The following is a 27,334-nucleotide window of genomic DNA, read 5'->3' on the forward strand; positions in this document are numbered from 1 at the left end:
ATAGCCCATCCTGGGAATAAACACTTTCCAGACCAGAGGTTCCCAAACCAAACAGTTCCTTGTTTCTGCCAGAAAACACACCTCTTCTCAGTCCTTTAATCCGTTTCTGCTTTCCTGTATCTCCATCATTTAAATCAATGCAAACAAACAAAAAAATTATATATTTATTTTTCTTTGTATTATCTGAACAGGTTGGCTGTTAGGAGAGAAAAGTGCTCCTTTAGAAATCAGAGGGTTGAAGTGCTTTAATTTCAGCTCTCATGATTAAGGTTGTACAGTTTAAAATTTGAGGGTAAATGAGGCTGGCATTCTAGAAAAACTCAATATAGATCAACTCAGGTCCAATTATTTTCTTATTGCTATCCTAGAGAAGAACACCTGGGTTACCAAAATAGCAAATAGTAGTGGAGCCTAATTGCATATCACAGCAAAAATTAAGAGATAAGCTAAGAGAGAAGGAGGTTCTGGTCTCAGTCATGCCAGTGCTAGAGATTGATTTACTAAGGATTTAATCCCACCACCTGGTTTAGCCCTCAGTCATTTGATTTTGGTTCCCATGGTGGAGAACATCTGTATAATGCCCACCATAGCCCCACAATGTGACCTCATCTAATCTTTAGCACACTCCCATCAACCTGTAAGGGAGATATCAGGAAAAGGGGTATCACTGGAAACCCAGGTTCTCTTTATTTGATGATTCAATTGATCCTTAAGTGGACAAAATCCAACAGAATTACCAGATGAAAAAATTGAACAAGTCAAACACGGTGTTTTTACACTAACTAGGCAGGATCTCTTTCTAGAAGCCTTCATTGCACTTTTCTCTTTCCCTGGCCTATCTGGGGCATTAGGAGCTTGCTTTAAGAAAACCAGTTCCCTCAGGACTAAAATTATGAGTATAGGTTACATGCCGGAAGTAGGAAAATTTTACCTACCTCATGTGAATTTTCAGTGACATCGAATAGATGCATACATTTTATGTGTGTTTGTGTATGTCTATATTTCTGAATATTATGTACACACATATGGCAATATCTAATTAATGTAAAGAAAAAGAAAATCCTCTTTAGAAAAGATGTTAAGCCATATAAAGGTGTGATATATATATCAAGAGCCAAGTTAGAAAGAACTTTTGCCATTTAAATTGCCAAGTTAAATACGGCACAATTGAAGTGAACCTGTCCCTCCAGGCATGCATAAGCCTACACTTGGGAGCTCTTGGAAGCTGACTTAGCACCAGTTGTATCTTATTTAACTTGGCCATTTAAAGGGCTAACCCTTTAGCAACTTGGCTCACACTGGCCGTATCACACCTTTACATGACTGACCTTCCCCTCTCAACTTTCCCTCATTTAGTGCACGCTGAATGTTTTTGATCAGATCTGATTTATGTTATTTGGGCCAATTAGCATGAAAGACAAAACCAAAATCTCTAAAGGACAGGTCTGCGAACATAAAATATAATTGGATGGAAATAGACCTGTTCACATTCTTTTTGCCATAGCTCAGCATGTGAGTGTTAAGTGCTAGCTGACTCTTTTTGCCTGCCGGCTGTGCCATCCTACAAGGAGCTTTCCCCAAAGCCTGATAGTTGAACCTTCTGGGCTGTTGTGCAGGGCTCTTCCACCACACTAAAAGAAGCAGCTTTCCCCTATTTTGGGAGAAGATTTAGGTTGAATGCACTTATAATGGGAAGTGGAGAGGGCAGCTGGTGCCTTACTGAAGACTTTTGCTGCCTTATGTCAGGGCATGCATGTGGTAGAGCCAGATGGTACTACTAAAGGTGCAAAGAAGTCCAGGTCTTTCTTTTTCTGGTAAATACATGCCTGAAAGAGACTAAATTGGGGCATAGGTATCTTGTGGAAAAGTCTCAGTGGAGACTACCACAATGAAGAATAAAGAATTCATTAAAGAAAGGAATTTGTTTTAACATCAAAATGCTGTTGCCATATACGCCATGGGAAACCGAACTTCTTCATCTCATAGCATGCATATTTGAAGACACTCCCAGGTAGACTCCTATCATTTGAGTCAGCAAATTCAGAATCAATGACAATAGAACCAGATAGAAATATTGTGTTGCAATCTTTGCAGACTATTACCTATGATAATTAAATGCTTAGAAGTCATAGTAATGACAGCAGTATAAAGGCTTAGGCAGATTAGATAGAACGCAAAATGACTTCCCTGAGGTGCATACGTCAATGAATACGTGGTCTCATACCATCTCCTGATCCAGTATGAAGTTTTAGTCTATGCAATAAAACCTCTCCATTCAAGGTGATGTGTGGATGGAACTGCAGGGGGAGCAAAGGAAAAGAGGTCAAATACGGCCCCCAAGAGCACTGGGGTGCATAAAGATGGATTTATTGGTGGGAGGAGAAGGGAAAGAATGTGTCCCCCATCTTCGCTATGGTAGTGTCTGTGTAGCACATACAGTGCACAGCATCCTTTATGCCGTTCTGCAAGCACCTAGCCCTCCAATAACATAATTTGCACATGGATGAGTGGAAAAAGAAATGTACAATAAGATCTGCTAGCCAGGAGATGCAATTTAGAATAAATTGAGTGATGCTTCATATTCCTGCCTTCTCCAAGCCTCTCATATTAATTTAGGTCTTGATTACATGTGACTTGTCCTGCTGTGAAACGTGCCATGGGACTAAGGTCTCAAGGGTTATAACCGCTTCTTAAACATGTTGTGTGGAATTTGTAGTAAAATTGTATTCCTTTTTTCCATCTAAAATGTTTATAATGACTAGTTACAGTTCAAAACATTATTAAAATTAATGAGTAATATAATAGGGAAAATCACTTAATAATACTCTTGTACTAATTCACCTTTATCTCCTCTTAGCCTCTCCTGTTTTCTTTCCTGAAATCAGATGAAGTATTTGTTGGCTGACAAGTTATAAGAGTATAGGACTGGAAGGACTGGAATAATCTGATTAACAACTGCCTTGAGTTCTAAGAAGAGGTGTTTTGGGAAGCTCTTACAGGACATCAACCCAAAATGTCACCATGCTTTATTACGCCTGTAATACATCACAGGCAGTGAGCAGAAGACATGAGAATACTACTAGTGATGCAAGTCCCTGTAAGAGAGAAAACTTATTTAATCAAACTGCCAGAGGTACCTAGCAGATGGCCCCAACACTGGGCTGCGAGGTAGCACAAAAAGGCTAGCACCTCCTTCCAATCTTACCTGGAGAAGGGAAAGAAATATTCCTCCTGTCACCAAATATTTAGTCCTGAAAATGTGAACACGAGGTACCAAACACGTAAATGAGATCAGTACCCCAAGGAATTACAAGGTACAGCTCTTCATCATGTTTCTAGCTATTGCTAGCCTTCATTGAGAAGGAGGTATGTGAAAAAAAAAAATGCAAAAGAAATAATTTCTACAACTGTTATTAGATCAACAGAAGATGAATTGTCGGGAAGCATAGAAAACATTGCACGTCTTGATCTAAGTAGAATCTAGAAACATAGTAAATGGACAAATGAGGTTGTGTACCATGTAAAGTTCTACATCTGAGACTAGACTCTTGTCTCTAGTCAGTGGGGAGAAATAAGGATCTCATTATTCTCAGCTTAAAGATGCCTAAAATTGATCAGATAAACTACATTTTTAAAGTTGTCCTTTCTTTCCTTTCATCAAAAAGGGGAATCTAAAGAAAATAGACCAAATAGAGACCATTAAACTCAGGAAAGGTAAATCTCAGTCTATGTAAACAGGCTGTACCTTTTTCAGAAGTGTGACAATGAAGATTTATTTCTGCCCCTTCCCTGTGCTAGAGTATTGGAACATATTAATGAAACTGAGAACACAATTGCAGAGAAAATTCAGGAAATTGGAAAATACAAACAGAAATATTACTTGAAATCAACTGATTCTACGTTCTAATTTTCTCTGAGATGTAGTTTCATTATAATAACTTTAGTCATCATCATCTTCTCTCTTCTAGAGAGTGCTTTCTCTGAGTCCCCCCATAATCCAAGTAAGCAAGAGTGCTTCTAGGGAATCACTCTGTACAAATTAGTCTTCAATAATGTAACATCTGGAACTTTAATCATCACTTTAATAAAACTACCTGTGTTATAAATAAGCTCTGGTTGGGTCTGTTTTTCTGTGAAAACACAGATAAGGATACAAGCAGGGGACACCTTTTATTAGAATAATTTACCGAAGCCACAGCAGTGAGAAGTGTGGCACTGGAGTCCTTTCTGCCCTGAGAGACTGACAGCCCATTCACCAGGCTGTATGAAACAGGCCTTATTGTGGGATGGAACAAAAGAACATTGACAGCAGTGGAAAACTGGCACAAAATCCATCTGACTGAAGTAGCACAGAGAATACAGTAAACACAATGTTTGAGGAAAATACACTGAATTTTGTGCAAACATGCTCTTTCTTTTCAAGACTGACCAAAAATGAATTTACTCTATAATACCAAACATTGCTTTCTGCCTTTGAAGTGTCTGTGAAGGTGGCTTGCACAGCTCTCTGAGAAGTGAAGAGAACGTTGAGAAGGCTGGATGGCCACATGCTGCAAGGACGTAGAGCGAGTGCAGAGGATGGGGAAGGTATCCCTTGTCTGGACAGAACCTGCTTTCATAATCATTTTGCCTCTAGGGTTACAGCACATCATGGAGGGTGGCTCCCACTAGTGAGCTGAGTGGGAGAGGACTCATCAGCTGTGGCAGCGTGGTGGGATGGGCGGCACGGGTCCCACTGGGCAATGCTGGCAGAGGGGTCTTCCTTCCTTCCTGCTATATGTGTGCCAGCCAGCGAGCTGCCTTTTTATTGCCTGGGTGTAAGCCAGAAACTTGGGCTTCAGGTTTGAAACAGAAGTATTTAGGTGCACAGACAGGCAATTAGGAGCTGCCCACGGCATTTTGGAGGGGGGAAAACGTTAGCAGTGTGTGAGTTGTGATGTGCTCGTATAAGGGTCTAAAAATTGTCCCGAGACCAACTTAGTTAATACTATATACTGAGGCTATGGTCCTGTTTCCAGCAAAGCCCAAGGAAGTGGTGTCCAGTGGTGTCTCCCACAAGAAGAACGAGGGGGACATTTCCCAGTGCCTGGGACGTAGTCATTCTGCAGGGACTCCTGGCTGTGCAGGGTGAGCATCCATCTGTAAACAAGCAGGGGAAGCCTCCCGGTGCATGCAAAGGCAGTGCTGGAGGGTGTTTTTGTCCAAATCAACCAAGGGGCCAAGGCAAACTGGACAAGGACACGTCCAGGAGACTAGTAACACGCTGAATATTGGCTTCTTGCTGGTCTCTGTGTTGGTGTTTTTATTGAGGCAGGTAAATAAAGACCCTTTAATAGAAGCACATGCAACTTGACAGTATGCCATTAGTGTACCCTATATCTTTCTTGTTCAGAGCTAAAAATTAAACCAATTAAGGTCTGGTTTTATACTCCACCTTGGTATCTCATATCTCTGATGTCAGTTTTCAAGAACAAGATATGCAAAGAAGCAATAACTTTTTCACACATTTTGCAGTAGATAATATTTATGGTCTTCTGTTCTTTTTATTTGAACACGCTATGCTGGCATGTGCTGCTGTGCAGGGAAACCATCCAATCTCAGGGACTGATTATGCAAAATGAAACTCTGGAGCTCAGCTCTCCTGGTCCCATCATACATCACATTAAATGCTGATATTTGCACATTTCTGCGTAAATATTTCACATGATTTCAGATGTTTAGCTTCAGGACACAGAGTGAAAAATAAGAGGCAAGACAAAATAATTCAGGCCAGTTGGGAGGAAGGAAGAACAAACGCAGTAGGAAGGTAATTTTTTTTCGGTTGAAATAGTAAGTGGCAGGTCTGAGATGACCTGTGAGTTTAAGTCCACAGTTCCCTGGGTTTTTTAAGACTATTGAGTTTGTTTAGTTTGGTGGTATAGGATGGGCATGGAATTCACCCCACAATATCTGCAGCCAAAACCTCATCGTTTTCAGAAAAGAAAATAAGCTTTTATTACAGTGCTTCAAGAGATGGAGTACTCACTATCATCCAGGCCAATATTTCAAGGGATCAATTAAAATCAATACAAACTACAATAAAGGATTTCAGTTATCCGTGTTAAGATCTAAAATTAGTCTAAAATCTGAATTCACAAATTCCAATTGTCTATGCAGAACCTTTCTCCATGCAAAAGTAAGACCTACCTGCGTGGGTTTGATATCAGAGTTAGGGATGAAAGAGAAAGTCAATTTGTGCAGTCTACTACTCAATGAGAGCACAGTGAAAGAAATCGTGTTGAAATATTTTATATTTGCTTAGACTGCTTTCTAAACTTTGGCCTAAGAATACACAAATTATATTTGCAGCAATTACAGTACACCACTACTTAACGACACAATGATGGTAGAGAACAATACCATTCAGCTGTTTTGACAAGTCATTTCCTGTGAAAGCTCAGTCTGTGGCATAAATTCAGTGAAACAGTGTATTACTTAAAACCTTTTAATGTATATCTTACTTTTTCTGACTCAAACTAACCAATGAAATTAATGCAGACCGAGAAGTTAGGGACTGTACTGCACCCAGTAGATTAAAGTCTGTTAAAAAGTTGCAGAGCAAACCTGACTGAAGTGTTCATTTAAAAGAACAAAATTAAGCAAATCTTTGTGTGTTTGCCAGAGTATAGGCCGAAGGGGAAAATAAATTATTTTCTTTTAACTCTTCACAGTTTAGCAGTCGCCCATTGCTCACTTGCTAATCCAAAGTGCATATCTTTTAGTTGAACTCCTGTCTCATATATCCTGTAATTTATCTGATAAGAAAAGCCATTTTTATCTTTGAAGTTGTAAAGATGAGACTCTCTGGTAAAAGTCTATGGCACACCCTATTTGATTCAGCATGTTGTTAAAGACAGAAGGAATATTAAACTTTGTGTTCTGATTGGAAATCTTGGAGCTGTTACTTAGTCAACTGTTTTGATGTCTAAATCTTGAAGGTACATTTTCAGAAAGAAAAGGAGGAATATTGAAAAATGTTCCTTCTTTGGCATTTCTTGATGTCAATAAGAAAAGTACCACAAACCCTTTTTCTCCAAAAACTGTTCCTACTAATTCTGGTCCCTCTTCTCAGTCTTATTTCAGAGCTCTTCTTGGTTGGATTGCAGTGCTGCAGTCAACATTTCTGTTTTTCCTTGTGGTATACCCACTTCTGTTTCTACCTGCTGGGGCTCCTACTCCAGTCAATATTCAGTGTAGTTGCTCAGCTTTTACCCACCCTTCTTCTGTTATCTGTCTTCCTCATTTCTTTTTTTTTCCGTATAGCGTCCTCTATGCATATACCTAGTCATGCATTCACATGCATATTCCTGTAATAGATAAAACCTTTTTTTTTTTTTGTCAGCTTTCCGCTAGTGATCTAGCCAATCCGCATGCAGTAGGACAGAAGAGAAGAGCTCTCCTGTGGGAAGATTGCACCTCTCTGGCTGTGTCTAGACATCATTTGCTGTTAAATGTCATGTGATACATGGCGTTATCTGCCGAACGCTGACAGAGGGTTGGTGTGTACAATGATGCCTTTCTGGATGTGAGGTTTACCTCCTGCAGAAACCAGAGCAAGCGCTGTCCATAATGGGACTAGGACATGCTCAGGAACATCTCAGCATGAGGTAGAGGTGCCTTTACGCTGCCAGAAGGAAGACTGCCCTGCTATATTTATGTACTGCTAAAGGAAAGAGGACCAGGGTGTGACTGATGTCCATATTGCTGGGGGGATGTCCTCTGCTATTACTGATGGGTACTGCAGAAACAAATAGCAGCATGGGTGAAGTGCAGCCCTTTGCTCACTCAGACTTACTTCCTGGCCACCTTGGTGTTTAGGAGCACATCCTTGTGCCCAGGGTAACTTACACCGACAAACTGGAGCATGTAAGAGGTTGAAGTGTCAGGGCTGACGCTGGTTGTTGCAGACACACACCACTCTGAGATGCAGCTGTGTTGGTCACTCTTTGCCAGTGTGACCTTCTCTGTCCATCCGCCATTTGAGCTGTGCTCGTAATTACCGTCTCTCCGGCCAAAGAGCTTCTCTCCCTTGGGCAGCCCCAGGGGCAGGGGATGGTCCCTTAGGTGTCTTGCAGTCCTGTGATGCTGCACCACTGATGTCAAAGTGCTCTTCTGAGGGGATAAAACACATGCCTGCACATTAAATTTTGTGATTAAAGTCATAATCCACATATTCTGCCAGCTCAGTTCACTTATTTCAGTGGGGAGTCTGGAAACAGTACTCTGCTGCGTGGTGTCTGTCTGCTCCCCCTGGTGTCTACGCACTGTTCTCTTGTGCTCTTGGATCATCTTTATTTCAACCTTCAACTGAAAAGCAGGAATGTAAGCAGTTGCATCACCTCCAGGGAAAATCGTCATGTTGTTAGGAGGACAGGACTTCTGCCTTTGAGAATGGCCAGTCGCTCAAAGACTTGACACAGTGGAAGCCAGTCAAGAGCAGAACTACAAGGACAGCTTGGTGCAGAGGCTGTGAGCTAAGGATGCTGTGATAAGCTGAGCGTAAGGGCATAAGTGGCATACAAAGAATTAAGTGATTGAGCTTTCTTTAGAGAGTTGGGAAATGTCATTTAAATCTCCTTAGATAAAAGAGGAAATTGAACTCTGCCCCCCACCCCCCTGCAGCAAAAGTGAATTGGCTAATGTACAGTGAGAGGAAGAAGGCAAGGGAATAGAAAATGGGTCACCAACAACTGCATATATACAAAAAAAAAAAAAAAAAAAGCAGCTGAAATGCCCTGTTGCTCAAGGATGCGACTAGGTTTGCTCTGAACATGATCATTAGACTGATCCCCTGCGGAGAACTGGGTGGGGGAACTCCTTATTTCTAGGGCCTGGCTGGGCTTTGGGGTAAACTTGTTTCTGACCTGAATGGTGTTATAAAGGAGACACTTCCAGAGCCTGCATGCCTGTGTTACTTGAACTGTCTGAGGAACTCCTAAATAGAACTGCAAGGTGCCTCTGGACTTCAGGCACTGTTGCTGAATAGTTTAGTGTTACGTACGAAAAACAGTTTTGTGCATTTGCAAAGGTGTTGATGGATCTGACTGATCAGCCTTGCAGCACCAATCCTTCTCCACCTCCTACCTTGTCAAGACGTCCTTTCTTCTCATGTAGAAAATGCAGAAGTGAGTCTACATCACCATATACATTTGAGTCACAGATTTTTGAAAAGCGGGCTTGAAGGCAGCACGTCACCTCTGAATGTGGCCCTGTAGTTCTCTGCAGTTGAGCACAAATAGCTCTTGCAATACAATTAACCTTCTTAACACAGTAAAAAGTAGAAATTCTCCTTGAAAAATTAATCCCAGGGATCACTTTCATTCCTTCTCATAGCCATTAACTTATTTAACAATAAAAATACACAATGTTCAAAGTGCAGTATAAATGGTACCAAGATCAAATTGTAAAAAAAGAAGAACATTATATGAAAGACATAATATTCTTTTGGGCTGAACATGCTCATTTTTTTCTATAAATGGAGGCCCTATTCCACAAAAGTAGAAATTGTTCTAATTGAAGTATCTGCTTCGTTAAAGCTTAATTTATCATTAACAGCATGAGTCAGAGCTGCCATAGATCTACAAGGAAACAACAGGGGAAAATACATGGTCTTTACCCTGAATTCTCTGGTCCCACTAAAGCCAGACAATTCTGAGCGGTTACAGAAAAAAATGGGTTTAGGTACATACTGTTACATCTATACCAGTAAATAAGCCAAGAGGAGGCAAGGGCTGGAGGACTGTCTCGTGACTGTCTGCACCCCTCCTGACCGGCACTCTCGTGTGGTGCTGTGCTAGGTCTGGTGAGGGGGACTATTTCCAGAAGGGAGCCTGAAATGTGTCCCTCCTGCTCGTGGGGAAAGAGAGCTGAGCTTTGTACATGTGAGATGGCCAGTGCCACTTGGCTTTGGGGTCAGAGACTGCTCCCTGGATTATTTTATTTATTAGCAAAGGTGTAGCCTAAACTTGCATTTCTGCTGTCACGTTAGCTTGGACTCGTGCCTGAGCCCAACCTATTCTCTTGTCATAGAATCAAACATAGAATGTGTTGGGTTGTAAGGGACCTTTAAAGGTCGTCTAGTCCAGCCCCCCTGCAGTAAGCAGGGACATCTTGAACTAGATCAGGTTGCTCAGAGCCTCATCAAGATCAGCCTTGAATGTCTCCAGGGATGGGGCCTCCACCGCCTCTCTGGGCAACCTGTTCCAGTGTCTCACCACCCTCATTGTAAAGAACTTCTTCCTTATGTCTTATCTAAACCTGCCCTGCTCTAGTTTAAAACTATTGCCCATCGTCCTATCGCTACATGCCCTTGCAAACAGCCCCTCCCCAGCTTTCTTGTAGGCCCCCTTCAGGTACTGGAAGACCACTGTAAGGTCTCCCTGGAGCCTTCTCTTCTCCAGGCTGAACAACTCCAGCTCTCTCAGCCTGTCCTCATAGGAGATGTGCTCCAGCCCTCTGATCATCTTTGTGGCCCTCCTCTGGACCTGCTCCAACAGGTCCATGTCCTTCTTGTGCTGAGGGTTCCAGAGCTGGATACCGTATTCCAGGTGGGGTCTCACAAGAGCAGAGCAGAGGGTGAGTATCACCTCTGTCGATCTGCTGGCCACAGTTCTTTTGATGCAGCCCAGGATGCAATTTGCCTTCTGGGCTGCAAGAGCAGATGTCCACTAAAGTGGTGTCCTGTGGCCTTGCTCTGGACTGGAGGGAACCAAGCAGGGGAAACTAAGCACAGAGAGTGGGAGTGGCTCATCCTCCTGCACTGCCCTCATGGATGGTGCAAGCACAGCTGGTGCAGTCCAGCTGGCTGGAGAACAAGGGGTGAAATGTTGCTCTCTGCTCGCCACCACTTGACCCCAGCTTCCTTTCCCAGCCCTCCCTGACTCCTCACCACCCAACTCATGCAGTTGAACCCCCTGCACATTTAAGAGTGCTGCAATGCTTCTGGGTAGGTGCCTGCAAGGACCTTGAGGAGGATTTGCTGTCTCTGAGCGAATGAGTTGCAGTGACTAGTCTGACCATATTCCAGTGACACTCCAAATACCATAAGTGATGTTGGTGTTGTAAACAACCCAGCTGGTTTGTTTTCTGACTGTGTGAGGTTTTTATTTTGTCTATCAAATGTTTTTTGTGGAAAAATTCTGAAAAAAACAATAGAATGGGTGAAATGGTACAGAATAGAAAGAAAGCAACTCCTGTGATGACTGTCCCTCTATGGACAGCTAAGCATGTATTCAGAAAATAATTTTCTCTGAATTTTCTCCTGTCCCTTCTATCACTACATTGTTCATTTCAGCATATACTGGTCTGTCTTTCCACGGAGATGTTATTTCCCTTTCAATAGGCAAAATATTTGAAAGCAGCTTGTGTTTTTCCTTAGGTTTAATGATTACTGGAAATGATTGCATGGACACAAGAACCTCAGAGCTCCAGTTAGCTTGGCAATGACAGAAGAAGGTGCTTAGGGAAAGGGTGTAAGACACAAGGGCATATAACTCGGCACCTTCCAGCAAACAACTATTAAAGGACTTTCTGAGCCAAAACCTGTACCTGGAGCATCATATTAAATTTCCAGCAGTGAATTTATGATCCATGAATTAGTTTTTTTTTTTTTTTCATCTCTTTCTCAAGCCCACTTTTAACATATTGTGCATTAATTTTATCCATTTTTTTTCAAATGATCACTGGATATCTTAAACATGAAATATGCATTCATCTATGTAAGCTGTATGTTTTGTTCTGTTTCCTAAGTAGGTGTACTTTTATGGAAAATTGGTCCATATCAGATGTGGGTTATTTTATGAGTTCAGGGTATATTTTTAAAGAAAGAGCCTTACATGGAAAGAATTTGTGTTCTACCTACAGCAGATTTACTACTGACATTAGAAACACATCACCAGCACAACCTGTAACCCTGACATTTTCATTAATCCCTTGCAGTTAATTCCACTTGTGGGGAATTAATTGTACCATCAAATTATTTAAACAGGGACTTACCATCTCAATATGACCTCCTTACATCTATTTTGAATTCAGATGGGGCAAAGTGGCTTTTAAAAACTGTGATGAAATGTCCCAAATGAGTAACACATAAACTCATTGCAGAAGAAGGAGACAGAAGGTCTGCAGTCATATTTAAAAGAATGTATCAGATTACTTTAATGATATCTGATCAGCATATCTAATCAGCATATCTGAAGCAATTAAGTTACATCTATAAAATATGAAGCAATGTTAAATTTGTATGAGATGGAAACGCTGGGTGTGTAATTGCTAATATTTCTCATGGTCAGGAACAATTGCAGTGAATGAGAAACTGTGTACGAGCTTTGTGTGCTGTGAAAAAACAACTAGATTCTGTTTGCCTGGAACAGAAATTATGTCTTTTCATAACAATATCTAAGATAAGTAGTAACCAGGGAATATACCACTTAAAGGAACTGATCAACTCCCTGTTGTGATCAATAAGAATTTTCTTCAGTGTTGAGGTTTCCCTTTCTGTGGAATATTGAAATATTTTCTGTGATTGGAAAAGATTTCTCAACTGGTGGGTTATCAGAAAGTCAAAGGTCCAGTCCTTGTGGCTGAATCCCCAAATAATTGAAGTCCAAAGACGAAGATCTGTATTTCAACTTATTATTTTTAATGTGTCATGTTTTCTTAAATCAATCGTTATCTGAGGGAGGAGGCTGATTTATGATCTTTCAAATGTTACTGGCAATGGATTGAGTCATTTTACATTGTCCATTATGAGCAAGTAGAGATATCACTAATACTTTTTTATATGCTCTCTGTTTACACAGACATGGCTTGGAATGTCCTCACTGAATTTTATTCCTAGCCTTTTCAAAGTCCCATGTAATTCTGTGGAGAGATGCAGGAGTGGGAGAAATTTATTAAGGAGGCATACTTTGGGTAATTTCCAAGAAGCAGCTGGAAGTAACACTTTTTTTGTTTGTTTGTTTGATGTTTTTTCTAAATTCTGAAATATTTTGCAATATATTGCAACGGTGTTCTTATGGGCTTGCAATTATCCCATGCGAAGTGCTGACCCTTCATCTGACTGCGGACGGATTTGTATAGATCAGGGGAAACCCTGCAAGTAAAGATGACTCACACAGAAGTCACAAGGAGGGTTTAGCTGCCTACAAAAGTGCCCAGTGACATTTTAGATGCTGTAGGGCCACAGGACCGACGGAATACCTGTGACTTTCTGGGCTGGCAGCGGAAAGCAAGGCAGGACACCCCAGGGCGTCTCACATCACACTAGGTGCCTATGTTTAGGCAACTGAATTTCACACCCGATTCTGCATAATCTCTTTGTTTCCTTCCAGAATTCCTCCAGTCCTAAACCAGGTATCTGAGAGGTGTGATGGCTTGCTTGCCAGAGATATCTGTCTTTTCCTACTGACAGTACTGACTGCTTGTCAGGGAAGGATGAAGGTCAATGCTGGAAACTTACTTGTAGATGGCTAAATTTAATGGAAATTAAATGGAGACAGTAATATCATTCCACAGTGCATATCTATTCATGAAAACATATTAGGACTCCTTCAGGGCTTTCAATTACCCATCTTCTGCAATTCCAGTTTGAAGACTGGCAAATATCCTGGCGAGTAACAGTTATTTTTATATTTGATATTTTAAGTTAATGTAGTGCTCAGCTTAACTGAGATATTAGTGCTTCTGGAGCGTAATGAATATTCCTTAGGAAACAGAAGCAGGCATTTAATTCTACTGCCCTTCATTGCTGGCTTGGAAAATCCAGTCAGACTGGCTTGTTTGCCATTTGGTTGTGGTACGATTGCACTATATTTGCTTTAATTCTGGACATGAGCAAGTGACAGAGTTAATCTGGAGAGAGCAAGGGCATTCTTGTCAAATACCAAGCGGCAAAGGTCTATGCCTCAGGAGATAGAAAATACTGATTATTGTTTTAGATTTGCATCAAGCGTACAGTATGTTAATTGGTTGGACAAAAAAGTAAGCTCATTTCTTCTTTCTGAGGCTGACAAAAATAATACTGATTGGCAGAGTTTATAGTAGTGGTTTTTGAACATCATAACATGATTAGTCTAAAACAAGAAACTGATTTAACATAAATTGCAAATCAATATGCCTGTTAATGCTGTTCAAATTGCACTCTCTTCTGACTAACACAGCACACTATATGACAGAACCAGTGCTTCTACATGTCTTCTGGTCAGCTGAGAAATTAGTTATATGTTCACAGGAGATTATAGTCACCATACTAGGGAACACATCTTTGTACCCAGATTTATGGCTACAGACTTTGGTTGGGCAAGGGTGATTGTTGCATCCTTGCAGCCCTTATACTACATCCTTGCAGACCTTGGGTAGAGCTAGGCATTAATTCAGCTGTCATTTCAACTTTCAGATTATGTCTATCCTTAGACACACTTCAGCTCATTTTGACTGCAATGGCTTGAGAACCAGCAGTGCCCCCAAGTTAAAGCTCAGGGACTACCCAGGGTCTTTGGACATGAATAACTATCTAAAAGTAGAATAACTGTGTTAGCCTAGAACCTACTAAGGCATCTGTAGGACTTGTTAGCCTGAACAGTAAATCCATGGTTACCAGTAAGGGTAAGAGTTAATTTGATTGTTTATCTGTTAGTCTGAACATCACTGCATGGTGCTTTTAAATTGCACATCCTGCAACGCCCCATCCACAAGTTGTTTCAATGGATAGAAGATTGCCTAAAGAACAGTGGTCACTAAGTGATACTGCCTGCCTTTGAAAGGGTTTTCATGCTGGAGAACATGAGAGGGGATGATGCTGAGCCAGTTAAACAAGCTGATCTTGTCAAGCCGGGGTTTTTCATTTGGCAATACCAAGACAACTGCAACTGCAAGGCTGGATGCCACAAGCCGCCTTACACTTAGAAGCCCATATCTCAGCATTTACACGGCTGACAGCCAAAGACACATAGTATCTTTCTGGAGACCTTTGGGGACATGCTACAACTTCCCCAAAAGTCCCTTATGTTGCTGTGAGATAGCCCACCCCAGCTTCACCAGTGATGAATGGACATTGATGCTGCCCTGACTTCTACATCTGGAGATTTAGCAGCTGTCATGACAACATAAGCCTGCTCCTGCCAACATTAACAAGCCTTGGGGGTTTTATTTTAGTTTTGGTGTGCTCTAAAGGCCTATGTTCATTAAGACCTTTGAGCTGGCTTTGCTTCGCAAAAGCTTGGGACATATGACCCTTGCTAGAGGTAATTGTAGTGGCTGCAGAAACTGCATCCTCCCTCCTTCACCTGGAGCCCTAAGTGCACATATACATTAAAAAATGTGTATCAAATATGCCATCAGACATCCCATGTTCATTTAATCTTCATCAGGTTGCTCAGAGAGGTGGTAGATGGCCCATCCCTGGAAATATTCAAGGTCAGGTTGGACGAGGTCCTGAGCAACCTGATCTATTGAAGATGTCCCTGCTCGTTGCAGGGGGGTTGGACCAGATGACCTTTAAAGGTCCCTTCCAACCCAAACTACCCTATGATTCCATGGTTATTAAACATATTCATTTTACACATAATCTGAGGTGTTTTTCTTACATCTCAAAGCCATAAACTTCGTCTGCATGTTAGGTTTCAGTCTCAATTCTTTCCCTCTTAAATTACTCCAGTGGGCAAAATTATAAATACTTTCTGACTTTATTCAGTTTAGTGTTTATACAGTTGCTTTAAATACACACACACACACACATAGTATAAGCAAGACAAACTATTATTCTTCAATACATTTTCAAAATCTGTTTAAAATATGTACGGAAGCATTGAAGTTTAGCATGGGGAAAGAGCAGCAGCTTGGTGCGTAAGAAAGACATGATCCTAACTAACTTCTGCTGCCCATTTATGATGGTCGCAAGATAAAGACAGTAGCCTTTTAACTACAGATGTTACAAATAGCAACTTGTCCTTTTCTCGATGAATGTGCTTTTGCACATTTATGATTCCTCCATAACAGACTTCACTACATTTTTCTGTTTAATCTTCGTTCCATAAAACATAGTATGCCTTGTTATGTGCTAACTCCCGCTAAGTGTTAAACTCCTCCTTGGAGGTTATGACCACTCTGAACTCCCTCTGAAAACAAAGCAGCTTCAAGCGTCCCAGAGCTCAGGAACATTTCGAGACCCTTTCCCCCACATATGGTAGATAGAAATAATTTATTCTTTGTTTAATACCGGCATATTTCTGCAGCAGTGGAAAGCCACACGTCGAGAACTTAAAGTCCACAATTTTGGTTGTGTTTGTACAAAACCTGCCACCTTAACTCACAACACCTCGGAAGGTCCACTTGAATATGACAGAGAGGTGTATAGTTTCCATGTGTTGATAGTTGGCTCATTCTTGAATTTTTTGGTCAGCCAACCTCTCACTCATTTCATCTGAAGTTCTCTGGATGTTTTCTTTACATAAGAGCTACAGGACTAATGTTACTGAATGTATCCATAAAAAATTACAGCTGCAAAAAATTTACTGCACTGTTTCTCTTAGAATTGTACTCCTTTTCTCCACACACTTAGGACAGCTTTCCATATGTACTCTTGAATTTTCGAAGACAAATAATGTATATGTACATCAAATTATTTCTGTCTGTGGTTCATATAATTAAAAACTTAAAGTTATCAACTACATCAGTGTCTACATGTCACAGGCACCTGTTAAGTTCAAATTTATTGAGTTCATAAAAAAAAATATAACTCTCTACAAGCACTATTGTCTCACGTTAACAGTGGTGAAAGTAGTCTTGGATGAATCAGGGACAATTTTGTTCCATTTTCAAATGCCTTCCTTTCAGTGCAGAAGTTGATTTCTTACACTTCCAAAAGCTCTACCTACTCCTTTTTATGCAGCTGTCACACTAAAATTGCTCTGGGCTTTGTCTCTCTGTTCATGTTTCCAGCACCTAAAAGACCCAGACTGAAGATGCAAAGATGTTACTTTCTATTACTTTGGGCAAAAAGTTAGAGTCATAAGGTACCTTGCACTTGTTAAAATTATAGTTTTAGAATAAATTAATGTTTCAAACAATTAGTACAGTGCAATGACTTTATTCTGCCCAGACTGACCTAAATGAAACTTTATTTCATTATTAGCTTGTTCCAATTTCATGGTTGATTCAGTGAAAGTCCTCCAGCCTTATCAGATCTTCCACATCAACTCCTGTTGCTGCTCAGGCGCTTTTACAAGATTTCTCTTTGTTTGGTGTGGGGGCCGAGACTAGCAGACAGATTTGAAGGATCATGCGCTGGAGTTGGTAATGCAAATATCTGCTTGGTTTTTTTAGCAATAGCCCACCTTTATTCTGCCTTTCTTTAAATAAGCCGTAATAAAACATTAAATATTTTTAGGGAATTAGCTTCAAAACTGGATTCTACAATTGTGGCAGAAACTGTGTTCAAAATCAAAGTAGAAATCTTTCATAAGTTAATCATTTGTAAGTCTTACTGTACAATATCAGCAAAACTTCTCCTTTTGTTAAATATTTCCATATAGCAACGACGTGAAAAAAAATGCTTTAAGTAAACTGTGTATCTTATAACTTTTCAGTTGTTGGGAACAGGGGTAATTGTCTATTTGGTCTCATTTGATACAAATCCTCCATTTATTTTAGCATGTGATGATGTTGATTTTGAATCCTCTTTTTCCTCTGTTTTCTCGACATCTGTCTTTGTTTTGACCCGATGTCTTCTGTAAAGACGGTAGCCTGGGAATTGGTATATATTTAGTATTAAATAAAGAAATTGTAACAATTGCCTGAAAAAGACACTGTAGTAACGTGTAGCCATGCAACATTTTCCTTCCCTATATTGCTAAAATATCCCAACACCTCCAGACAGTTTCTTTAAAGCTATGTTTAATTATTTTATGTCAACGGCACTCATCACTGGAAAAGTACATTTAGAAAATAGCAAGGAAAACATTTTAAATTCTGCATTTGGTGTTTGACTGCTTTGTGTTCCTGTTGTGTGCGGTGACTTTTAAAAGTATCACCTGTCTCCCCTGGGGAGACTCTGGGCTCCTGGCTGGGTCTGTGGGACTGACCCTTACTTGTACGTGAGCCCAGTTTGGCAGGAACTGGGACAAAACGGTTTGTCTGTCCCCACGCCGTTGCCTGACAGAGAGGTGGGAGTCAGGGCTGCGCCTCACAGGCTGTGTCCCTGGGGCCGTGCTCCGGCATCAGGCAAGACGGCTGGTTTGGGAGTGGGAGCTCAAGAGTCACAGCTGGTTTTAGGTGTGAGCCACAAGGGACAAGGTCCCGACCCTCGTCAGGTTGGTTGTAGTAGCAGCAGTGCAACTCACGAGAGGTGTACGTGGGAGGAAAAAGAGACCTGTACTTCTAATGGAAGGTGTTTTCTTACATTAACTTTGAAGCTAATGCCTGTTCGTTCAATCTCTGGTAGGAGGGAGAGTTTGTGCATGATTGTGGGGATGGCCCTGATGGGCAGCTGTACACCCAGGGATCCTGGGGCAGTGGGAGAAGATGCATTTGCCCTTCTTCAGCCAAGGGTAGTAACAATCCTGTGCTCAATGTATTCTCATGTGCCCAGTTGTAGGTGGTGGAGATCCCCTCCCTTGTGTGGATAAAAGGGGGTCTTCCAAATCTTGAACTGAGCCTTGTATATTCCTAGTCATGTACAGGGCATAGCATGGTCGCGACGCTCAACAATCATTTGGGTCATTATTTACTTAATTATTTTCCATTTGATTATTTTTATCCCTTCTTGTTTTCTCCATATCTGTGAAAAATGAGACTAATAATAATAATGATAATTATAATGCTATAATAGAAAAAATATATATACTTTACCTCCTAAAATTAGTAGTGCAAACAACAGCTGGAAAATGCTGTAGATGAGTGGGAAAGTAAACATCAGTTCAAGTTGTTCAGGAGTGAATGAGAGCTGTACTATAGTTGAACATAGCTGAGTGTTTTGCATGCCGGTTTCCAGAGACACTGTACGACATCTAAAGGGAATAATAGAAAGACAATTGTGAAATAGCAGCCCTGTGAGTCCTTATGCTTTTTAGTAATTTGGGTAAGAAAGAAACATAAAGTAATGGATAACTAAGAAAATGGTATCCTTCAGCTCACATAGTCAACAAAACACTCCACAAGTCATATGGCTCTTACCACCAGAACACACAGTTTTATGGAATAGAATCATAGAATCGCCTCCGTTGGAAGGGACCTCTAAGGTCATCGAGTCCAACCATCAACCTAACATTGCCAAAACCACCACTAAACCACGTCCCTAAGCACCACGTCTACTCATCTTTTAAATACCTCCTGGGGTGGTGACCCAACCACTTCCCTGGGCAGCCTGTTCCAATGTTTGATAACCCTTTCTGTGAAGAAATTTTTCCTAATATCCATCCTAAACCTATGGCAGCTCAGCAATTGTAAAGGACTGTGATGCATTTTGAAGCTGTGTATGTGGCACTCACTATCTCCCTGTCTTGTAACGATATTCTAAATTATAGGCTGCTGTGTCTTCATGAGAAATTTTACTGCAGTCCTGCCCCACTTATGTCAGTCCTGTTTCACTCATTTAAAATGTAGGACATGGGCACACAAGGGGAAGATGTACAAAAGATATGAGGAAATAGTATAGTCAGAATCTGTAAATAAAAATGTGCACAAGAAGGCTTTTATCTACACATAGTATCACAGAAACAGCATTGGGGAATGAGTGACTCTGTAGCATAGCTAATGTTTAGGGAGCATTCTCAGCATTGATTAATCATTAAATGAAATTTCTTTCACAGCTGAAAAAAGGCTACAGCTCTCTTTGTCACAGAGAATTCCATACCTGTGCCAAGACAGACCAGCTATGCGGGCCAGAAAGAATCCCAGAGAATAGCCAGCTGCTGGAAATATGGTGCCAATGATCCATAATTTGGGTGAGATAATCCAGGAGCCTTTGTAGAGTATTCCCCCAACGACAGCAATGAGCACGATGAGGACTGCTCCCACAATGGAACCGACCTGTGAGGGGAAAGAGGAAGGACTGTGTGAATAAGAGACCCCAAAGAGATTTAATTGCATTAAACATAGTGTCAAACCTGCCTGTGAGTATCTCTGAGTCACTGAAACATCTTATTAAACCTAAAACCTAAAGTTTATGGCAATGTAATTCACAGCAGACAGATTAGACAGCTGCCATTTTTCCCAAACAGGAGATTTGTGACATACTTTGATGTGTGACTACAGATATAGATCATGGCACAGCAATAATAGGTATCTATAGCAGATACCTGTAAAACTAGTCTCTTGAAGCCTTGGCTATAATTGTACTTAGAACTGGAGGTTAAAAATAATTTCACAGGTGTGATGTGAGTGAGGAATGGTGCACACATTAGGAAAATTTCCCCAGAGTTGTTGGGAAACTGACAGCCCAATATCTAGTACAATGCACTTTTCTTCCTCACTTCTTGAACAGTCTCACTCTGGGGCTTAGGATAGTGTATGCTAACTAGATGCTAGATTGTTAGTGATAGGAAATTATTTGCCAAGTGGAGGAGTAAATCTGTAACGTGGCTGAAAATTTGTGTTTGAAAACTCCTGTGAGCTCCTATAGCATTTCTACATGGACATAGTCGCTGTGTTCGTCTTATTTCCTGTGGCTGAATGTACTGAGATCTTCTCCGCTGCTTGCCAAAAAAAGGGTTAATTCACTCTCTTCTCAATATCCAAGTGAAATGTCTGCCCTTATGGCATATGTTGCCAGGGATTTCACCATCAGACTTCTGGGGCTAAGCTTAGGAGAATCCATTTCTCAGCTAAAGTGTGTATTCCCATTGAGCTGGCTTCATCAGTCTTTGGCTGAAGCCTTTTCAAGAGCACTGAGTGAACAAATACTTTTGTTTGACTGAGCTATTAACCACATGCACCTTGGAAGAAGAAACATGGTCTGGCCACGACAAGCTCTTCTATTTCACCTGGCACACTGTCTTTGTGCTCTTATCTCCATTTCTCACTATATGGACCTTAATCTGACAGTTACGGCTCAATCTTCACTTGAGGCTTCATTGTCCTATATAAAGCAAACTGTCAACGGACCTTACTGTGTGTTGCTCACCCACTTGGTAAGAAAGAGGATGAAACGGTGTTTTGCTGAGAGAGCAAGTAGAGTTTCTTTTCATGTGAGTGCAAGTCTGTGCTTTTCCCTTAACTGATTAAACAGGAATAGTACAGTTTTGAGTCCAGCACTCAACAATATACAAGTTCATAAGTAACCTGTGAGCACGTTTAAAAATACAACACAATAAGCTAAGAGTTTAAGAAAACAAATTGACTTAGAAGGACCTTATTTGTGTTCTATCCTTCCTGAGCTGCTAGATGAGTTTTCTTTAAGAAAATTTAGAAAATATATGTGTTAACTAAGAATGGTTGAAAAAGGCCAAGGGTACTTTATACGACTGACAATTGCTTTAAACTTAAACCTAATGTTCAGAATGATTAATTTGGTGTTAACGCTAATGCAGCTAAGTTGTTATTGTTGTTATTGCTGTTGTTTTTATAATGATGATGATGGTGAGAGTAGTTTGTGCCAAAACCCCCATATTTTTGATGCATCTGAAACTATTTTGCAAAGATAGTTGAATTTTGTGAATAGTTAGGTTTTTTTAACAGTTGGAATATTTTCAATTTTTTTTTTTAAATAAAAATTTACTTCACTCTGAAAAAATTGCCCTCCAAAAATCAATAAACTGGTTTAGAAGTAGAATGCTTTTTTTTTTTAATCCAGAATGTTTTCATTTTTTATTATTTTGCATAGAAAAACAGCTTCCAGTTGACCTGAATGATTTTCCTTCCAATTTCAGTTTACATTATAAACTGAACTCAATTACTAACATAGTCGTAGCCAAAGACAAAAGTAGGCTCTTTGGATAATGATGGTTTCTAATAATGTATGCAACTCATGCATGTTTGTGCAGGGGGAAAGCAATATGTTTCTGCAGTGTCTCATTTGTTTTCTGCTGAAAACTTCCTGGCCCTTAAGAAGTCAGATAGCAATACTATGAATAGCAATGCACTGCTTCAGTGGTGCCACTGATTGCATCATTTGGAATAATTTGTCCATAATTATTATTGCTTCAGCCTTATATATCCTACCTTAAGTATGACTTTTGCTTTACTTGGCCATCTGTGGTTAAAATACATTCCGAACGAAACGGGAATTACAAGAGCTACCAGTGAAATCCCTGTAAAAAATAAGAGAAAAGAAAAGTTAAGCCCACGTATCGTGCAGAAGTTCATGACAGGAGGACAGACACCGTGTAGAGCGGCTGGGGGTACAGAGCAAGCCTTCAGAGGATGTTTCTGGTATGCGCACCCCAGAGCACACATGCACCCTCTACCCACACCTGCCCATTTGCTTTTCTATAGAGTCTGTTTCCTTTGGCAGTCTGTTGAAGTAATTGCCATTCTGCTGAGCTACACGCTCATTCACCTGCATCAGAAAGGCAGACAGAATTTGAGTGTGCTAATCATCACTACCCTGTGATGTGAGTAGCTATATTAAATGTTCATTTTGTCTGCAGGTGTTTCGCTACTGTACCATATCAACAACCAGTTTAGAGCTTCTTTTGTTTTAGCCTTCCCCCTCCAGTATTTATTTTGAAATCACAAGCAATGTATGTGATTTTTTTTTTTCCCTGGGACAGTGGGAAACGAAACTGAAGGATATGGAAGTGACTCTGATGGCTTTTAAGATTAGCACAACATGGAACTGCATTTGGTAAGCGCTAGGGCCACAGCTCTGCAAAGCACTGGAGCGTGTATTTCCAAATACTTTGACTATTTTCTCTTTGTAGCTGGATGAGATTTTTGACAGGAAGTCAAATGAAGCCACTCCTGGCTGTGTAGATTGCAGCTTTTCAAAGAGACTCAGCAGTTTTAATCACTTGCTTAATTATCCACGTGTGCTTAAGTACTTTGCCGGATTATGGTCTCAGAATTTAGCACTTTGCAGGATTGTGCCTTAAAGCTGTTGCAAACACAGGGGAAGCGGCAATTCCTGTACGAATTTCTCTATACTCTTATCCCAGTACCACATAGGTCTCCAAACCATTTGGAAAGAGAAACATGCACAGTCTCATAATAAATATCTGTACAACATCTGTCATGACTTCAAGTCTTTGTTCTGCAGAGCTGTGGACGAAGTGAAGTGATCTAGGTAACATGGAAGTTGTTGAAAAGTAGGAGGATGAATATTTTTAAAAATCTGGGGTCATTTCTTCATGACTCTGCAGGATGATAACATAACGGTGGTTGTTACTCGAGGGAGGACAAAGGACAGAGTCAGAAGGGAAAGCGCTGGTTCACTGGACTCACCAATGCTGTCGTAGGGGAGTACAATTGCGTCAGAATCGGTCCACATCTTGGTGTAAACAAAGAGGCAAAGCGGCATCATTCCCATTGCAAGCAGTGTGGAGCAAGTTGTCATGCTGATGCTGCAAAGACATCGGTTAGAGTGACAGTTCATCTCATGCTAGCCTATAGTCTTTCTCGTTTTCTTATTACGACTTCACAGCTTATGAAACGTTGGGCAAGAAATGCTGCTGGCTACAGTCAATTTCTCCTGTATATCAGGTTAGAAAAAAAGCTAAATGGAAGGAATGGCTTCTGCTGAAAAGGACGGAACATAAAATATCGACGTGTTCTGCAGCCACAGAACAATAAGTTTCAGTGCAAATGAGGCAGTCGGACAGGCAGCCGTCAGAAAGGTCTGTTGGCAAGTCTGTCTGCATGCTGCCTGTCTGGCTGGCTTCTGAGAGGGTGACAGGCTGGACAGGGTCAGATGGACGTAAAATGGAGCTTTCCATTATACCATCAGTTCTAGAGTGTTAAAATTTCACTCCAAAGCCAACAGCAAAAAAGAAAAAAAAAAAAAAAATCCATCCTCTAGGATGCGTGATGTAATAAAATCCCCTTTTCTGGCTTGTTTTGCTCTAGACCAAAGAGTAGGTGCTGAGAATTACTCAGTGAAGCTGAGTATAAGTGTTGTTCCTTCTGTGGTTTGTGCAAAAACATTTCTGCTTTAAGAATACAAAGTCTTGAAAGCATCAGGCTGATACACCTTGCACTAAAAGATGCATTCTGCTACAGGAATCAAGAAGGCAGAAAAGGCAAGACAGCTAAAATAAGGAGGAAATTCTCAGAATCTGGTAAAATACATAAAAGTATGCCTACAAATCACACTCCTCTGACATAAAAATAATGAGAGAGGGTTCTGGTTAAGGGACTTTGGAAACTTCCTTCTGAGCCTCACTTCTGATTTCTCTTTTGTGTCTTTTGCCCTCAGAAAAGGGACTATAGACCCCCTCCCGCAAAGTGGGCAGATCCAGAGAAATCTAGAACAATTAGTACAAACCCCACAGTAATATCTGCATTAATTTTAGTTCCTGTCACTCTCTGTTTCAGAGTCATTGAACAGAGCCTTGTAGGAGCCTCTGGCAAGAGTTCCTACGCACATAGAGAGAAAAGACCCATGGGCTACAATTAAGGTCAGGTGAAGCCCCAAATGGATAAAGAGCTTATTTTTCTTCCTCCATATTTCCTACCACTTCATACTGTCCCTGTATCTACATCCTGCTCCAAAGTCTGCATGTTCTCTAACCCCAGTCCCTGTCAAAACCAGATGTCCCTATGGGAAGCTTTAGAGGGTATGACCCAGGTCTGAGTTACTAAGAAAGGTATAAAACCTCATACTTCACCTTCCTGTGATTGTATGAGCAGTAGAAAATAAATTCCTGCTCCAACGTGGTCTATTTGCCCTGGGATGTTTTGAAGCAGGACCGTAGACGATGGTGATGGGTTGTTACGTATAAACATAAAATATTATCAGTTATAAAGAAAACCTTGTGTGATATTTCTATAATACTGTGCTGACTCCAGAAAACAGCCAAGCTACTTATACTGCTATTCTTCTGTCAAGAACTGAAGATACTGTACCTCCCATATCCTCTGGTCCCTGCATTATCGTCACGAAGGTACTGGCCAAAAGTCTGACTTCTTAAGGTAAAGGTCTTTACCTGAAGAACAACCTTTTATAGGTATTTTCAATTTACTTCACCAGTAAGTTCAATCTACTTCGTCAGTATCATGGGATGTAAACCCTGCTCATATTTATAGTATCGTCCATTCGGATTTTTACCATTGATTTCAGTGGCGCCACTCAGAACATACGGAGCTGAGAAAGCATAGTTCAGCTCAATGTGTTCTTCCAAGGAAAGATTAGGACAGAATTTCAGACTTGTTCTGGATATCTTTCCATCTGTGGTTCCTTAGACCCATATTTATTGAAATTAAGTGTCTTACAGTTCCTCATATCATAGGTCTTTCCTCCACAGTGAGGAAGTTGGTGATTAGCAGAGCTGACCTCATACATAATTTGAAAGCTGGTATTACATTAACACCTGTATGTGACAGAAAAGTTCACTATTTTCAAAGGATGGAAAAAATGTCTTATTAAAGCTACAAATATTAACATTCTTAGTTTATTCGCCCTAGCTCCACATCTTTCTTACTTCTATTATTTTTTCCATTTCTAGTTCAAACTGGCATATGATAAATTGGATGAACGCTCCAATTTATGTTACTCTATGGGAAACAGAGAAATGATCCTGTTTATTTTAGAGCAAAGTAATCAGGATATAAAAATAAAAAGATGGCTCATTTTTAAAGGCTGTTAGAGTTAATGAACCCCCCACGGAATTTGCATCAAGAGTAGGGTTCACTTCTCCTGCATGTTTGATGTCCTAGGCCATGCCAGGTGCCTTACATATCTGTTTTGGAGTTCAGAGCACCCTGTCACCAAGACCCTCACACTTCACCACAAAGGAGTTTTTTCATTGCCCCCAGTATGCAGCGCTGCCTTAGTCAATGGCTTCTAGCCTGTAAAACTTTCCCTCAGTTTGAAGACTTTGCAGAAGGTGCCAGGAGCAGATAGAATTACTGCAACCGATTTTCAGTTGTATTAGTTCCCAAAGAGAAAATCTAGGCCTGTCTGTGCATTGTATAGAACACAAAAGGGGGGAAAATATTTTTCCACAGGTGGTCTTTTTCAAGAAACATTACTTCAAGAACTATTGCATAGCCACTATTTTGTACAGAGGATTCATATCCTAAAATCCTTTGGATTTTTTTTTTTTTGTTGTTGTTTGCCTTTTTACTGCCTGTTTCTCTTGGGAGAAACAAAGTCACAAAAGCATTTCTACCTTGGACAAAGATTTCATAATCCTTAGACAGTCTTACAGTCTTACAGTCTTCATTAATGGTATTTTCTGCAGAATCTGAAGATTTACAATAAAGACATTTTCTAATATACACGATGCTGTTCTACTATAATCTTCCTCGTGAATTCTCAATGAACCAAAGATATCTGCTATTCTGCTAATATTTACTGCTATTACAGTAACTAAACAAGCTCCACCATGCACGGGCCAGGAAGGTATGAAAAAAATCAGACAGTTCTTTTCAATATGAATTTTACAATGTAAAAATCCATGTGAACTACTCAGAGAATGTCTGCTCTTACCTTAGGTCCATGTCTCCATCCACCCAGTAGGCGATGACATTGGAGGCTGTGCCCCCTGGACAGCATCCCATGATCAGCACCACGACAGCTTGAATAGGAAGCACGTTAAAGGCCAGGGACAGCAAGAAGGCTGTGAGAGGCATAATTCCAAACTGGCAAAGGAAACCCACAAAAATACCCCAGGGTCTTTTTATGTGGCCCAGGAATTTCTTAATGTCCACATTGCAACCCATGGAGAACATCACCAAAGCCAGCATGATTGTTAGAACAGTACTTAAAACTACGCTCAAAGTTTCATTAAAATTATCTTCTGGTAACACACAAGACGTGCCACTGCAAATAGTAGCATTTGCTGGACAAGCTGTGGAGTTTTCTGCCAAAGACCTAGTGTTAAATTGCTGGGAAAGAAGGTAAGTCTGCATTTTGAAATGCAGAACCGCTCAGTACATCCGAGTCAAACTTTCAAGCCTGTGTAAACGGTTGTTTGTCAGTGACTCCTTTTAAATGATCCAGGAAGCAATAAAGTGCAATAAATACTGGAACACTGTTGCCGTTCTTGAAGGGTTTGGAACAGTGCTGATTCATACAGTTATAAAAGTTGAGCTTGCTTGGTATGGTGAAAATTAATCATTTATTCATATGGTAATGAGAAATCCCACATCAAGAGGATAGTCGTGTTAATATTTAAGAGTGTAAAGGAGGCTTGTGGTGCAG

At 40.6% G+C, this 27,334-nt stretch overlaps 1 protein-coding gene across 1 annotated transcript; it reads right to left on the reverse strand.

The window, feature by feature from the left end:
• Positions 1–15,737: 15,737 nt before the first annotated feature.
• SLC10A2 (solute carrier family 10 member 2) lies at positions 15,738–27,129 on the reverse strand. Its single transcript, XM_063346356.1, has 6 exons — positions 26,621–27,129; positions 23,416–23,534; positions 22,195–22,283; positions 19,889–20,064; positions 18,886–19,043; positions 15,738–17,781 (listed from the first exon to the last, which is right to left on the reverse strand). The coding sequence occupies exons 1-6, from the start codon at positions 27,040–27,042 to the stop codon at positions 17,648–17,650; spliced, it is 1,098 nt and encodes a 365-aa protein (XP_063202426.1). The 5' UTR covers positions 27,043–27,129; the 3' UTR covers positions 15,738–17,647.
• Positions 27,130–27,334: the final 205 nt, after the last annotated feature.

This window comes from Chroicocephalus ridibundus, chromosome 1, assembly GCF_963924245.1.
Source record: "Chroicocephalus ridibundus chromosome 1, bChrRid1.1, whole genome shotgun sequence".
In the NCBI taxonomy this organism is placed as follows: Eukaryota; Metazoa; Chordata; class Aves; order Charadriiformes; family Laridae; genus Chroicocephalus; species Chroicocephalus ridibundus.